This window comes from Hydra vulgaris, chromosome 07 (genome assembly GCF_038396675.1).
Source record: "Hydra vulgaris chromosome 07, alternate assembly HydraT2T_AEP".
NCBI classification, from domain to species: Eukaryota; Metazoa; Cnidaria; class Hydrozoa; order Anthoathecata; family Hydridae; genus Hydra; species Hydra vulgaris.
This window is the reverse complement of record NC_088926.1, coordinates 6172501-6188356: the sequence shown is the minus strand read 5'-3', so window position 1 is coordinate 6188356 and position 15856 is coordinate 6172501. Positions and strand designations below refer to the sequence as shown.

At 25.8% G+C, this 15856-nt stretch overlaps 1 protein-coding gene across 2 annotated transcripts in view; it reads left to right on the top strand.

Annotated features, from left to right (window-relative positions):
• Positions 1–2825: 2825 nt before the first annotated feature.
• The window catches only part of LOC100202765 (neurogenic locus notch homolog protein 1), an 18254-nt gene continuing 5223 nt past the window's right edge, over positions 2826–15856 (top strand). The window contains exons 1-10 of one of the 2 annotated variants that reach the window (XM_065800881.1): positions 2826–3077; positions 7298–7357; positions 8419–8565; positions 8798–8947; positions 9059–9189; positions 11708–11789; positions 11872–11976; positions 12501–12614; positions 13560–13673; positions 15337–15444. In XM_065800881.1, the coding sequence (XP_065656953.1) occupies positions 7312–7357; positions 8419–8565; positions 8798–8947; positions 9059–9189; positions 11708–11789; positions 11872–11976; positions 12501–12614; positions 13560–13673; positions 15337–15444 (997 nt within the window). In that variant the 5' untranslated portion in view covers positions 2826–3077; positions 7298–7311. Of the gene's footprint in view, positions 3078–7297; positions 7358–8418; positions 8566–8797; positions 8948–9058; positions 9190–11707; positions 11790–11871; positions 11977–12500; positions 12657–13511; positions 13674–15336; positions 15445–15856 lie in introns of both variants that reach the window. The other variant, XM_065800880.1, reaches the window with a different exon arrangement.

The window sequence follows — 15856 nt, the reverse complement described above, 5'->3', positions numbered from 1 at the left end:
GTTGAAGAAAACACACGTCCCACCATTTTATTGTAAATAATTGTTTTAACAGTTACCGTTAGATGCTTCAATGTCATAAGCTAAAATTGTAGAACTGAAGAAATTATTCACGGAAATATCTTTCTACTTTTACTGTTAGAGTTCAGACTTCTTACCATGACGTAATTCAAATTCGCCTAATCACGATTGATATTTACTAATAATATTCACAATAGATTTCCTGAAAATCATATTTACTATAAATCATGGAATATAACATTTATTAGTTACTTTATTCTTTTTTTAAAAACAATAGGTTTTAATACACCGATTAATTAGTGTATTGGCAAGTATCAATTCTCTTTAAAAAATACTGTGATATCAACCAAAAATCGAATAAAAATTACTTCATTTTGGCAATTTAAACTAATCATTTAAAAACAGCAGCTTGAGGGTTAAAATTGCAACAATTAAGGTTAAGGTTGCGATAACAACAATATAAAAAAATACAAAAATACACAAGTACTCTATTATAAGTTTTTTTGTTTAACTTTCCAAATCAAACTCTATTATGTTTTTTTTTGGAACTTACTACATCAAATTTACTAATTTAGTTGCTCCTTTAAGGGTTTATGGCTGCAATTATTTTTAATTTGCGCCCGTAATACTTTTTTAAACCTTTTATCATTATGTTTATAAATTTTAAAATATTTCTTTAACGACTCCTGGATTTTTTTTACTGATTTAACGTGGAAATTTTTTTTTTAGTTGCGATCAAAGAGGTTTTGAGCTTTTTTATGCCATTGTAGTATCATACGTGCAGTAACTTAGAAAACAAGTTTATATTGTCACTTGCTTTTTAAATACTGTTGCATTAAACACAAGTAAATGCATAATCTACGGCTGTAGCTCGCAATCAATATAATGTAAATACGCGGTTTGATCACGTTAAAAAAATTGCTAAAAAAAAACTTTAAATTGGTTGATCTTTTTTTTTTTGTGTGTGTGTTTTGAGAATAACTTTCAAAATCTCTGAAAATGTAGAAAGTAAACGTTTAACTATATAAAATAAAGCCATATAACATTTTATTCTATAGAAAAAAAAGCAAGTATTATCACTAGTAGGGAGTGATAGAGTTTAAAAGCTGAAAAAGAACTAAAAACTAAAAAAAAGACAGTAACTGTCTTTTTTTAAAATAAGACAGTAACTGTCTTTTTTTTAGTGCAACTATAAACAACTGTTATGCAACTATAAACAACTGTTTATGCAACTATAAAGAACTGTTATGCAACTATAAACAACTTTTTATGCAACTATAAACAACTGTTTATGCAACTATAAACAACTGTTATGCAACTATAAACAAATGTTATGCAACTATAAACAACTTTTTATGCAACTATAAACAACTTTTATGCAACTATAAACAACTGTTATGCAACTATAAACAAATGTTATGCAACTATAAACAACTTTTTATGCAACTATAAACAACTGTTGTTTATAGTTGCATAAGATTTTCCACATTATCAAACAGATATAATAGTGCTTTTGAAACTTTATTATTTCTTTTATTCTATGCAGTACTCAGCTCAAAAAATTGTAAAAATTGTTAATAATCTGGATTATGCTTTAGTGAATTATAGCTTCATAACTTAAAAGAAATGTAAATTGTATTCAAATAAGCTGTATGCGGTAAAGACTAGCACTTACCAATTGAGTCACAAGTTATATCTTTTTTTAAATGATTGCTTAAAAAACCGTGCTAAATTAAAAGTTATAACTCTTCGATGAATTACCCTTGTGCTATAAAATTTTTTCTTTTAAATTTAAAATTTCAAAAAAAAAAAAAGAAAAGTTAAGATTTTTAGTTTTATTAATTATTTTATAAAATTTATTTTATGCTTGAATTTTATTCCTGTTCTTTTATATTAAGCTTTTAATGCTATTAGTATTTAAATTAATTGAACAACAAAAAAAGTGCAACTTTATTGCATAAATTGGTCCCAGGCCTCAGTGGCGTTAAGGTTGCATATTCTAGGACATTATGCTTTTGTTAAAATGTAGAGCGAGATTCGGTTTTATTGTTCATACTGTCAATAAAATACATTTTAAGTAAATATAGGTTTTAGGAGTTTTGTATTTTCTTATATTCATCAAAGCCGATTTTAGTTTCATCTAAGCGGACTGGAAAATGTTGTATAAATAAATAACTTTTCAAGGCTGTTTTAATGGACACATTTAAAAAACAGGTTTATGTCACGAGGGTATCATATAAACTAATTTTCACACTACTAAACTTTAAGTTAATATTCTTTTACAGGTGACATTGTTAATCATTAGTTAATCGTTACCTCCTTTTGTTATTAAAGTTGTGTGATTTTTTAAAATTGCTTTACAAAAAAAAAAAGTAAATCGTTTAAAACAAAAAACTTTTTTTTTGTTTTAACAATTTACTTAAAGATTTTCCGCATCAGTCGACCTTTTATCTATAAAATGACAATTATGGTAACCATATCAAATTTTTATCATAACAAGTGTTTTATTTAAACTTATAGTTTCCGTGGTTTTTTATGTATTGGTATTTATCTGGTTTCTACATGTCTTTCGCACACACCTTTAAAAAACTAAGTAAAAAAAAACAAACAACTATTTTTATTTGGTTTAATGACTTAAGAGTGATTTTTATTTATTTTTTTTCAAACTATTTTAGCTTTATTCATGATTACTCTTCTGTTACTGTTATTTAATGCCAAAAGAAAAAAAAAAGTTATAATTAATAAAACATAATCAATGAAAACCGGGTGGTCAAGGGTTATATATAATGAATGATAATTATAATGGCATCCTAATTTATGCATAAAGGTATCTTTGGAAAACAAATAATGCACCATTGTATGCCTTAAACAAATTGATAACTTCTTAATCTTGTTATTTATAAATTAACAATGAAGAATTAATTTTGTATAGTTTCGTTGCTTAAAAGAAGATCGATGAGTAATACAAGTTAAAACATAAAATCTTCATCAACAAGACATTAAACTGCTTCGCATATACGAAAGGAGTGGTGTAGCGAAAAATAATTAAAGAGTTTAAGGTAAGTTTTAGCATTTTGTATTGTATGTCTATATTGTTTTATTTAGTGTAATGGTTTCTTTAAATTTATTTTATTATTGAGTTTATTGTGGTTTTTAATTGATAATCTTTTTAAATGAAAGAGTAATTTTATCTTATTTAAAAAAGAAACACTTTTCCTTTCTGAAGTGCCTGTTTAGCGAACGTGTGCTGCGGATCTCTATTAGAGATCAGAAAATATGTGATATATAGAGATCAGAAAATATGATATATAGAAAAAAACTGTTTAATAATAATTGTAACAAGCCATTATATGCGAGCTCTATTGATTGATGAAATTTTGTTTCTTTTTAAGTCTTTAGAGATGAAACCGTACTTTGAACTAACTTTTTGTTGTTGTTGTTGTTTTGCATAAACAATACAGTTAAGCTTTGAAAACTTTCTTATTAGCAGACTTTACAACTAGTAGACTATTAATCGCGTAGTTTTCAAAGTGCGACTAGTTTAGGTTTATTGACACCTATTTTCAACAGCAGGTTGTGTGAAATTATACAAAAAACTTCAAAAATTCTGTTTGAAAATCAGAGTGAAACCAGATTCAAACAGGATTCTTAAAACCACTTTAAAGTATTTGATTGTTATGTTGCAGATAAATTAATATGTTTGAAATGTAAATAATTAACAGTGATACTACAAATCAACTCAACCAATAGGAATGTCACAAAAAATAATTTATATATATATATATATATATATATATATATATATATATATATATATATATATATATATATATATATATATATATATAGTAAAAATATAATTGGTTGAGCCAATTTAAAGACCACTGCAGTCTTTCACAGAAAGACGTGCGATCGCACGTCATTATATGACCAGGCAAATTACATTTTGTTTTGACAATTTGACCGCGGCTATTTCATAAAGCATTTTAAAAACGCGCTGAATAAAAAATATTCTGAATTTTAAGTGAAATAAATTACATCAAAACTTCTTAACAAACGTTTTTATATTAGCGAAACGCTTTTAAATAAAGTAACAATTTACTGATAATGATTTTTTTAAAAGTATAATTGACAGTTGTATATAATTTTTTAAATTTATATATCAGGCGCGGATTCGGCTTTTTTTGATGTTTAATATAGCTAACTTCCTAACATAGAACAAACTCCAAAAATTTATATGTTTATATTTTTGTCAAATAACAAAGCTTTGAAAAGAATTGCGATGATTGGAGTCTGGGAACGAAAAAGACCTAAAATTTCGGCCACAACTGCCCCAAACAAGAGAGCAACAAGTTCGTAAAATATTTTTTGTACTTTTCTTAAATAGATTTATATTCATCGATAAATTCTAAATTTCATACACTAATCTCTTAACGTTCAAAAATTATAACCTTACAAAACTTGTAACCCCTTCATATTGAGGGGGTTCAAACTTTGTGTAGCCTTAATTATAGAACAATAGGAGATTATTGTATGAAATTTAGAATTTATTCATGAAGATAAATTTATTTAAGAATAGTTCAAAAAATATTTTACGAACTTATTGCTCTCTTGTCAGGGGCAGTTGTGGCCAAAATTTTAGGGCTATTTTGTTCCCAGACTACAATCATTGCAATTTCTTGTAATGAATCTTTATTTGATATAAGTATAAACATATAAATTTTTGGAGTTTGTTCCATTTTAGGAAGTTAGCTATCTCAAACATTAAAAAAAGCTGAAACCGCGCCTATATATATATATATATATATATATATATATATATATATATATATATATAGTTCTATAGTTTGTTGGCTTTAGGAAGAGCGGAAGGAAAAAAGTGATTCTTACGCCAACACATACGTCACTTTTAATTACTTTTGACTTTCGTCCAACATTTCCGTGTTGGACGAAAGTAAAAACCATTAATTTAATTACAAATTAATCGTTTTTTAAAAAAACCACAAAAACGCAAATTTAATTGACCAGAATGTTTTTAAAAACATTCTGAATGTTTTTATAACATTTTGAATGTTTTTAACAATATAAACAATGTTTTTATTTTTATTTTTTTTAATAAAATGTTTTTATTTTTATTTTTTTTAATAAAATGTTTTTATTTTTATTTTTTTTACTGTAAATCATGCGCGGAGTGTTGCTACATCGACTATCTTATAGCCTGACTCGCAAGGGAGTGCTGCTACATCGACTGACAAATAGCCTGACTCGCAAGGGAGTGCTGCTACATCGACTGACAAATAGCCTGACTCGCAAGGGAGTGCTGCTTCATCGACTGACAAATAGCCTGACCCGCAAGGGAGTGCTGCTACATCGACTGAGGGTTTGGTTGGGGCAGGCAGTCTATCATTATTAAAAAAAAAAAATTCCGGTCTTGCATTTTAATTTTTACTTTTTGTCAACAAAATATCGAAAAAACTTTCGGACAACATCTAAGGGTTCTATATATATATATATATATATATTATTTTCTCTTTCGTTAAGATTTTTTTTCCTTTCTTTAAAGTTTTTTAGATGAGTTTAGGTGAGTTTTGGGAGCGCATTTTTAAATTTTGAAAATATGTACAAAGCCGTGGTCAAATTGTTAAAACAAAGTATTTTTTGCGTGGTCATATAGTTGCGTGCAATCGCACGTCTTCCTGTGAAATACTGAATCGCTGGTATTTCTACCTGGTATTTCTATTATTTATAAAACTCATATTTTCTTGAAAATTTAAAGTAAACAAGAAAAAAAATTGATCTGAAAAAATGTTATTAAAATATAAAATTTGTGTTAAAAACTCTAACTGCATTTTCTCAAAGTTTTATACAATTAGAGTGATTTAGTATCTCGTTAAAAAATAACTGATTTTGGCGTCAGGCATTTTATTTATCTAGTATTGAACTTTACAGATATTTTTAGACAATACTTAAGAGAGTTATAGAAATTTTTTTCAGGTATAAAGAACATGGATTATAATTTTGTATTGAACTAAAATATTTGAACAGATTAAGGCAATTTAAAAAAAGATTTTTATCTTTACTGTTGAAATAAAGTTGTTAAATGTAATCCAATTGGTCAGTAATTTTAATAAATTAGACGCATTATTAATGTATACTTGTGAGAGTGTGTGGTCATGTGGCATTTAAAAAAGTTAAAACTATAAGTTAAAACTATAAGTTGTTATATTGTTATTAAATAATTTCTGTAACCAGTTTCTTCATAAACATTATGGAGAATGAAAAAAACGATAAAAAATGATTTTTTTTTAATTGGTGAAACATGTAACCAATTTTTAAGCAACCAATTTGTAACACACATTTTGAACAAGTTTTTATTAACATAAAAAATAAAATAATTTTTTTTAATGAGCAAACTATTTTATTATTGACAAAAAGACTTAACAGACGGTATGAATTGAGAATAGAGCAAGGGGGAACCAATAGAAAACCAAGGAAAACCATACAACAGCTAAAAATCACCTAAGTGAACCAATTGTGTTTCCGATTGCACAAATGGAAATGGCTTTTATTTTACATATAAAACATTAATTCAAATCTTTTGATCAACCCACTGCTTCGATTTTCAGACGTGTTTTTCTATAATCGGCGATAGTTTTGCAATGTTTTGCATTACCCCCTAAATCTATTCGCTCCCGTTAATCTTTTAGTACTTATTCTCATAATATTTGATGAGCGCTTCTCCATAGAATGAATACTAAACTCATTAATCATCTTTTAATGATTTGTTAGACATATGCGAAACAATATTTTTATATTGCGTTTGACTAAAAACAAGATCAAATAAAATTTCAATATGTTTGAAATTAAGTCAAGAAAACATTTCCACAAAAAAAATACAAACATCAAGAGAAGAAAATGTAAATTTAGAAGAATACTCATTAGTTTCTAATAAATCTGTCTAAAATAAAAAGATTCATCATAAAGAGGACTGTCCTTCTCTAATAAAAACGGCTAATTTCCATAAAAGAAGAAAAAAAATTTTCAAGAAAAAGCTTTAGCTTTGCAAAGATTTGTATTTAATAGTACTAACATATTGTTTTTAAATTACTAACATATTGTTTTTAAAGTTTGCTTTTAAAGGAAATTTCAAAAACAATATGTCAATACTATTAAATACTTTACTATTACTAATGAAAAGTATATTTTTTTTCACTCTCTGTCTCCATTCTATTGCACAAACTGTTAGTAAAAAAATTTCAAAAAAGTTTGTATGTTTTAGTGTTGAAAAAGAAAATGTTAGCAGCAGCCACATTTGTTGTCTTATTGAGTCTTGTAGCAGGTATAAAATTTTTAATTCTTTTTTTGCTGTAATATCTTATTTAAATTATTTTTATATAACGTATTCGCTAGTTTTTGCAAGTGAGATATTAGGATTCATGCGAGATTTAGGTGCTGCGCGCAGCACCTAAATCTCGAAAATTAGGTGCAGCTGCGCCTCTCAACTTCTACAACTTGCAGACTTAATTTAGTAAAGAAGTACATTTAGCACTATATCTTTCAATTAATTATTTTATTTGGTGATTGAAATATAATAAAACCTGACATAAAAATATGCATTTGCCAAATAGCTTAAATTATATAAAATCTTTTAAAGAAAATAGTTACTTTTAAAATTTAAAAATGAATACTTTTGTAATTAAAGAACATTCATTTCTTTTTATTTTATTACTATAGCTAGCTATGTTGGTATATTAAGATTGTAATCCAAAAATGCCTTTTTTAATTCTTTCTTAAATTGAAATAGAGGAGCGCCTATAAATTATATTTACCAATTTTTTTTGACAGCTTTGACGTTTCGTAGATATTACTGGATTAACCAAAGCCAGCCGTAGACTGCGCCTGCGGCTGGCCGTATGCGCAGAGAAATCTACATTTTATTCATATTTTATATCGAATTCGTGGTAAAATATAAAATATCGGTGCTTACTGTTTTTTGAATAAAATTATCAGGACATATGTAGTTTTCGGATTAGTCAGAAATTAGTCCGGATGAACCATGAAAAAATACAATAAACTGTTTTTTATTAAAACCGAATATTTTTCTTTTAAATATAGAAATATAAACAAAAATTCGATGTTTTATAAAAAAATCAGTTCAATATGTTAAATGCTTCTTTATTCATAAGCTTAATTCCTCAATTTGTATTAGAGCGACGCCTAGTGTCCTGGTAGAATTGCGCTTTTCTTGTTTCTTCGCGCAACAGCCTTGTTCGTCAAGGATTGCATTTCAAGTTGAAAGTAGGTTGTAACCACAATTAGGATTCGCTACAATTCGTGAATTAACATTGAAAAAAATATATGTATATGAAATATAACGAATTCAATTCAAATTGTTTTTAGGCCAAGGGCGTTTAGTATTTTATTGTGGGTTTGAAACTGATACTTGTGGTTTGGACACAGCACTCCAACCCCTAACTAATACATATGCTTGGCAAAGAACTAATAAGAAAACACCATCACAAAATACTGGACCATCCGTTGCCTATAGTAGGTTTTTTTTTTTTTAATAGTAATAAATTAGGCTTCGTATTACTAGTAAAATTACTATTTTATTTGTATTTATTAATTTTATTATTATTTTATTGTTATTGCATTATAATGCATAATATTATGGTACTATTATTTTTTTCCTAGTTCTGTTTTTGTTGTTATTTGTATTGTCTTATTTAATTTAAATGACAATTATTACAATTATGATAATCACAGTGAATTTTTTTAGATGGGACATACTTTCTTTTCTTTTTATCCTCTTTACCTAATAACATTAACAGTTCAAATTTACCTTTAACTCTTACACTTTCTTCGAGTGCAACATCCTTACACCTTAAATTTGCTCTTCATGCATATGGATCTGCAATTCAATCTTTTAGTAAGTTGATTTTATTATGGAATTATGCTTGTTTAAAAAATATATATATAAACAAAATTATAAGATAATTTATTTAAAAGTTGTGAACATTATAAATATATACATTTACAGATATTCGCTTTTATAATGGTAATATGGTGCTTTTGAGAGATGATCAAGTACTTACTGGTCAGTTACAAGCAAATTCAGATGCTCCTTGGACAGTCATTGACAAAACCTATACATTCACATCAACAGTAATGGTAAAAAAAAAATGTTTTTTATGTTGTTTTCATTTTATGTTATTTTATATCAAGCTTTTTTATTTATAGTCTTTTTTTCCATAAACAAAATATTTTTTTACTTTTGTAAATATGTTTAATAGTACCATGATAATAATTTTATCAATATAATGGCATAATCATTTAAAAAATAAAATTATTAAGTTATCAAACGTTTCATATTATCCTAAATCAAATGATTTGCTTAAACTTAAGTCAAATAATTAGCATATCTTAAGTTAAACGATTTGTCTTTGACTTTAATCTTTTGCCTTTAACTTTTTAATCTTTTATTTTATAATAGTTGTATAAAACTAAACAGTTTTAGAGTAAAATAGGATCAAATGAAATAGTTATAAGTTTTTTATTTTATTTTTGTGATGAAGTTGAGATTTTGAGAGATTCTAGATGTTGATTTCATTTGTCATAATGATTTAAATTCAATTTTTCACTTTTTGGTGAAATAAAACTCGTTTTTATTTTATATTCAAATAATATGGCTAATGATTGCCGAATGGCATGAAACTTTAAGTTCCATTATAAAGTTGTATTTTTTTATTGAAATTATTTTAACATTTAAATTATATATATATACAGCTACGCGCGCATACATAAAGGTCCTTTTTTATTATTATTTCAGATTCAAATAGGACAATTAATACTGAAATTTACTGAAAATTTTTTTATTTTGGTATGCTTAAAGCTTAACATGGTTGGAGCAGTCCTGTAGCCGTATTCTCATCTCTCCGTTAAGCTTAACGGAGCGTTACTCAAAAATTTCTTTTGAATTACATTAATAAAAAATTTATTTAAAATTATAATTTTTTAAACATGTTTTATTTTGGTATAAGTTTTATTTTAACGAATTTATATAGATTTTCGTCGTTTCTTTACTTAGATATTGTAATGAAATTTCAGACAAAAGCTCCGTTAAGCTTAACGGAGAGATGAGAATACTGCTGCTTTATAAAAATTTCTTAGATAACTTTATCTTTCTCAATCTTATATTAATTGATTTTAGTGTTATATATTGACGCAATAAGCATTGTTTATTAACAATTGTTATATTTAATTACATTTAATATTTCATATATATATACATATATATGTGTGTGTGTGTGTGTGTGTGTGTGTGTGTGTGTGTGTGTGTGTGTGTGTGTGTGTGTGTGTGTGTGTGTGTGTGTGTGTATTATTCTGATTCACTCCCAACAAGGCTGCAAGCAACCAATATTAAGTTGGGAGTTACTAGGAAAAAAAAGAATAAAGTAATAGAGCAAGAAAACAGTTGATAGAAGACTTAAGGAGTTGTAGGTTGTATGATTCAGGAAAATATGAAGATGGGAGAGAGTTCCAAATGGTTGAAATGCGGGGAAAGAAACTAGATGAATAAAAGTTTTTAGAGAATGCAAGGACAGATACAGTAAATGAATGAGACTTAGCCAAATAACAAGTCAAGCAAGCATGAGTTTTAGTTGATGAAAGTAGAGATTATAATTTCTTTGAGCAGCAACCAAGATAGTATTTGTAGAAAAGAGAAAGAGATGTAACTTTATGATGGGAAAGAGGCTTAAGCTTAGAAGATAAAACGGGTCCAACTATGTTTACAATGCATAACTTGTTGTCCTTTAAAGACAACATAAACATCCTTTGAGGATCAATCACTAACAATCACTAAACATGATTGTTAGTGGTTGTTAGTGATTTCAAGTCATCCTCAAAAGATGTTTAGGGTTGTCCTTCAAGAACAACACTAAAGAATAGTGCATTGTTGGATTTACAATTTTGTGGACCCTAGGCTAAATTTTGGGGCCCCTTCCAAAAAATAAAAAAAGTACTTTGGGGGCCCCAAATTGATTGAAACCATATAATATTTATGCAAATTATTTCGAAAATATAATTTAAGCATATTTTTCAACTTAAGGAAATATAATTCGATTTGTTAAACTAAATTTTTTTGTTTTTCTTTTTATTGCAAAGCAATTTGAACGAAAAAATTGAATGAAATCAACTTAATTATACTTTGTTTTACATTAATACAAACTCTTTATATTGTTAAACAACTTTGCAGTTCGCTTTGTTGTTGCTTTATAGTTTTTTACAATAACAATAAAATATTCTTTAAAAATAAATAATTAAAGTGCTCAAAATATTGTAGTATATGCGTTTTTACTCTTAGTTTTTTACTTATACTTTTTTTTAGTATCATGTTAGGCAAAAACAACTACTAAAAATAATATCTTAATAGTATTAAATACGTTAATTGCTCATTACACTATAACTGCATAAGTTATATAAATTTATATGAAATATATATTATGAAAGATAATAATATTGTTTATAATTTGTATATAAAATTGTAAATTATAAACAATATTATTATATTTCATAATTAAGAATTAACGCAAAAAAATCTAATTGCATAAAAAAACAACTTTTTTTTTCAGGATTAGATTTTTTCTGCATTATTTCAAGTCCTGATATATATAAATCTTTTGTTTAGACAATTCAATTTGTTGTTGGTTGTACTCCATATATGTTTCAAGCAAATGTAGCCATTGATGATTTGAGTGTTTATGCATCAGGTCTTTTTCTTTTTTCTTTTTTTTTATTAATATCAACTGTATTTCTGTTTATATTTTAATTTTAAGCCTTTTTCTTTTTAAGGTACTGGTTGTGGTACATGTAGTGCAAATGGTCAATGTGTAACTGTTAATAATGTTCAACAATGTGTTTGTTTATCTGGCTTTACTGGGGATGGATATACATGTAGTAAGTTTTAAATTAGAATTTTTTTTGTTAAATACAAGTTTACTCAGAATTCTATCATGTTATTTACTCACAACAAGGCTGTTATGAAATAAAAATGTTTATTAACAAGCTGTTAATAAAAAACCTAAAAAGCTGGACATTATGCAGGTTTTAAAGTTTTCTGTTGTAAATCTTTTTTTATTTCAAAAATAATTTGTCCGTTGTCAAAAATAAGTTGTCAGTAAAAAATGTTAAAAATAATTCCATTTTTTTAAAATAATAATATAACTTATTAGTTAATTAACTAATGATTTATTTAATCCCTTAACTTTTGAATTTTTTTTAGTTTTTTGTTTTCGTTCACTTATACTTCACTTTTTTTTAGGATTAATAGTATTATAAATTTATTGTAATGTAAAATTATGTAAATTTAACTAATTTTGTTATATAAAATCATTTATATTGAATTTGTTAAATATTTTTTAAGAAAATATTTAATAAAATTTTTTTATGTTTTGGTTTAAGGTTTTATATATTATTTTTAGTTTCAGCAAATCCATGTAGTTCATGTAGCGCTAATGCTCAATGTTTAACTGTTAATGGTGTTCAACAATGCGTCTGTAATAATGGTTTTACTGGGAATGGAATTACATGCACACGTAAGTTTAAAAAAAAAATGTTACTAAGATTGAATAATTGTAGTAACAAATATTTTAGAATTAAACATTAAATCTTTATTTATTGCAATTCTTATAACAGTCATTAGAGTTTTAATCAGTTTAAATCTAATTATATATTAAATAGTTCAAAAACCCTTGAATATTTGCTACATTTTTTTAAACTTTTCAAAAGTATTTTATAACTTTGTTTTAAATTGTTGCATGAGAATTATAGAGTTCTGTTTGTCTTTTGTGATTGAATGTTTTTAAGGAGTTGATTTCTATGAAGTTCTGAAGAATATTGTTTTCATCTGGTTTAACCATATTAGTTCAGCTACTGTAAGTTCAGATTTGAATTCAATGGAGTCTCAATAAGACCGTATTGGGAAGTGTCAATAAGTTTTAAATGTTCTTGGAACCAACAGCCAAAATAATTTAAAAACATGACATCTGCAGGCTAAAAACAGTAAAGATTTGTCATATTTCTGCTGAATGATAGTAATAGCGCCAGTGTTAACACCAGTGTTTGAACTTGTTCTGTCAAAACATAGATCTGGTACCAAATCTGGAAAACCTTTCCATTCTTTTAACACTTTAATAACCAACAATTAAATTAATGACATTAAAAAAATGTCACAATTAAATACCGCACTTCCATACCGTGTTTTGAAAATAAACGTTTTTTAAAAGTAGAAAAATATAGCGTTATACTTTGCTTAACATATAATTGTACACAATATCTGTTAGGTCCTTATAAACTCAAAATAATGTACCGCGCATACCGCGTTTTGAAAATAAATTTTATAAATATATGTTAAATTATGTAAATTTAACTTATTTTGTTATGTAAAATCATTTATATTGAATTTGTTAAATATTTTTTAAGAAAGTATTTAGTGAAATATTTTTTTACGTTTTGGTTTAAGGTTTTATATATTATTTTAGTTTCAGTAAATCCCTGTAGTTCATGTAGCGCTAATGCTCAATGTTTAACTGTTAATGGTGTTCAACAATGTGTCTGTAATAGTGGTTTTACTGGGAATGGAATTACATGCACACGTAAGTTTAAAAAAAAAATGTTACTAAGATTGAATAATTGTAGTAACAAATATTTTAGAATTAAACATTAAATCTTTATTTATTGCAATTCTTATAACAGTCATTAGAGTTTTAATCAGTTTAAATCGAATTATATATTAAATAGTTCAAAAACCCTTGAATATTTGCTACATTTTTTTAAACATTTCAAAAGTATTTTATAACTTTGTTTTAAATTGTTGCATGAGAATTATAGAGTTCTGTTTGTCTTTTGTGATTGAATGTTTTTAAGGAGTTGATTTCTATGAAGTTCTGAAGTATATTGTTTTCATCTGGTTTAGCCATATTAGTTCAGCTACTGTAAGTTCAAATTTGAATTCAATAGAGTCTCAATAAGACCATATTGGGAAGTGTCAATAAGTTTTAAATGTTCTTGGAACCAGCAGCCAAAATAATTTAAAAACATGACATCTGCAGGCTAAAAACAGTAAAGATTTGTCATATTTCTGCTGAATGATAGTAATAGCGCCAGTGTTAACACCAGTGTTTGAACTTGTTCTGTCAAAACATAGATCTGCTACCCAATCTGGAAAACTTTTCTATTCTTTTAACACTTCAATAACCGACAATTAAATTAATGACATTAAAAAAATTTCACAATTAAATACCGCACTTCCATACCGTGTTTTGAAAATAAATGTTTTTTAAAATAAGAAAAATATAGGGTTATACTTCGCTTAGCATATAATTGTACACAATATCTATTAGGTCCTAATAAACTCAAAATAATGTACCTCGAATACCGCGTTTTGAAAATAAATTTTATACATATATTATTCACAATTTTTTCACTTACTGTCCACAAACTCAAATTATTCTAAAGATGTTTGCATGTAACGCTATAAAAATGGAATTTTTATATTTGCATAATTTTAAATGACATAGTTATTACATTTATATAAATTTCCTATACTTTCTTATTAAATATGATAAGAAACTATTTATCGCCATTACTTTTGTTTTAAGTAATAATATATAAGATTAATTAATTTTGTTTACAATTTTACTAAAGGTTTTTTAGTAATATACTAATCCAGGTTAAATTTTAAATGTCTGCATTTATAATCATTTTTTATTTTTACCATTTCCATAGTTATCATCATCATCATTATATATAATTTACAAAATTTGTTTCCATGGAGTCTTATTTTTATTTCTATCATAGTTTATTTGTAAAATAAATTTAGCACATCTAGTAAATATATATTTATAAAATATATAAGAATTTAATATTTTCAATTATAAAATATAAAAAAACTTTAATACATGGTACCCATGTTTAACTCAATCTAAATGTGGTAAGTATTTTAAACAAAAAACTGTATTTCTTTGTTTTCAATAAGTAGATATGTTTACTAATACTCAAAGATTATATCTAATAGGTTTTATATATTTTTAAAGCTTCACCTAACCCTTGTAATAACTGCTAATATCAATGCTTAAGTGTTCACATTTCTCTGCAATGTGTCTATGTCTAATATTGTAATGTAAAATTATGTAAATTTAACATTTTTTCATAAAATCAATTGTATTGCATTTGTTAAATAAATATTTTTCCAGAAATTATTTAATAAAATTTATTTCTATTTTGTTTTGTTATGAAATTTGTTTATACTATTTTCAGCTTCAACATGTTCTTTATGTAGCGCTAATGCTCAATGTTTAACTGTTAATGGTGTTCAACAATGTGTCTGTAATAATGGTTTTACTGGGAATGGAAATACATGTGCACGTAAGTTTTAAAAAAAAATGTTACTAAGATTGAATAATTGTAGTAACAAATACTTTAGAATTAAAAATTAAATCTTTTTTTATTGCAATTCCTATAACAGTCATTAGAGTTTTAATTAGTTTAAATCTAATTATATATTAAATAGTTTAAAAACCCTTGAATATTTGCTATATTTTTCTAAACTTATCAAAGATATTTTAAAATTTTGATATAAATTGTTGCATGAGAATTATAGAGTTCTATTTGTCTTTTGTGATTGAATGTTTTTAAGGAGTTGATTTCTATGAAGTTCTGAACAATATTTTTTTATCTGGTTTAGTCATATTAGTTCAGCAACTGTAAGTTCAAATTTGAATTCAATAGAGTCTCAATAAGACCATATTGGGAAGTGTCAATAAGTTTTAAATGTTCT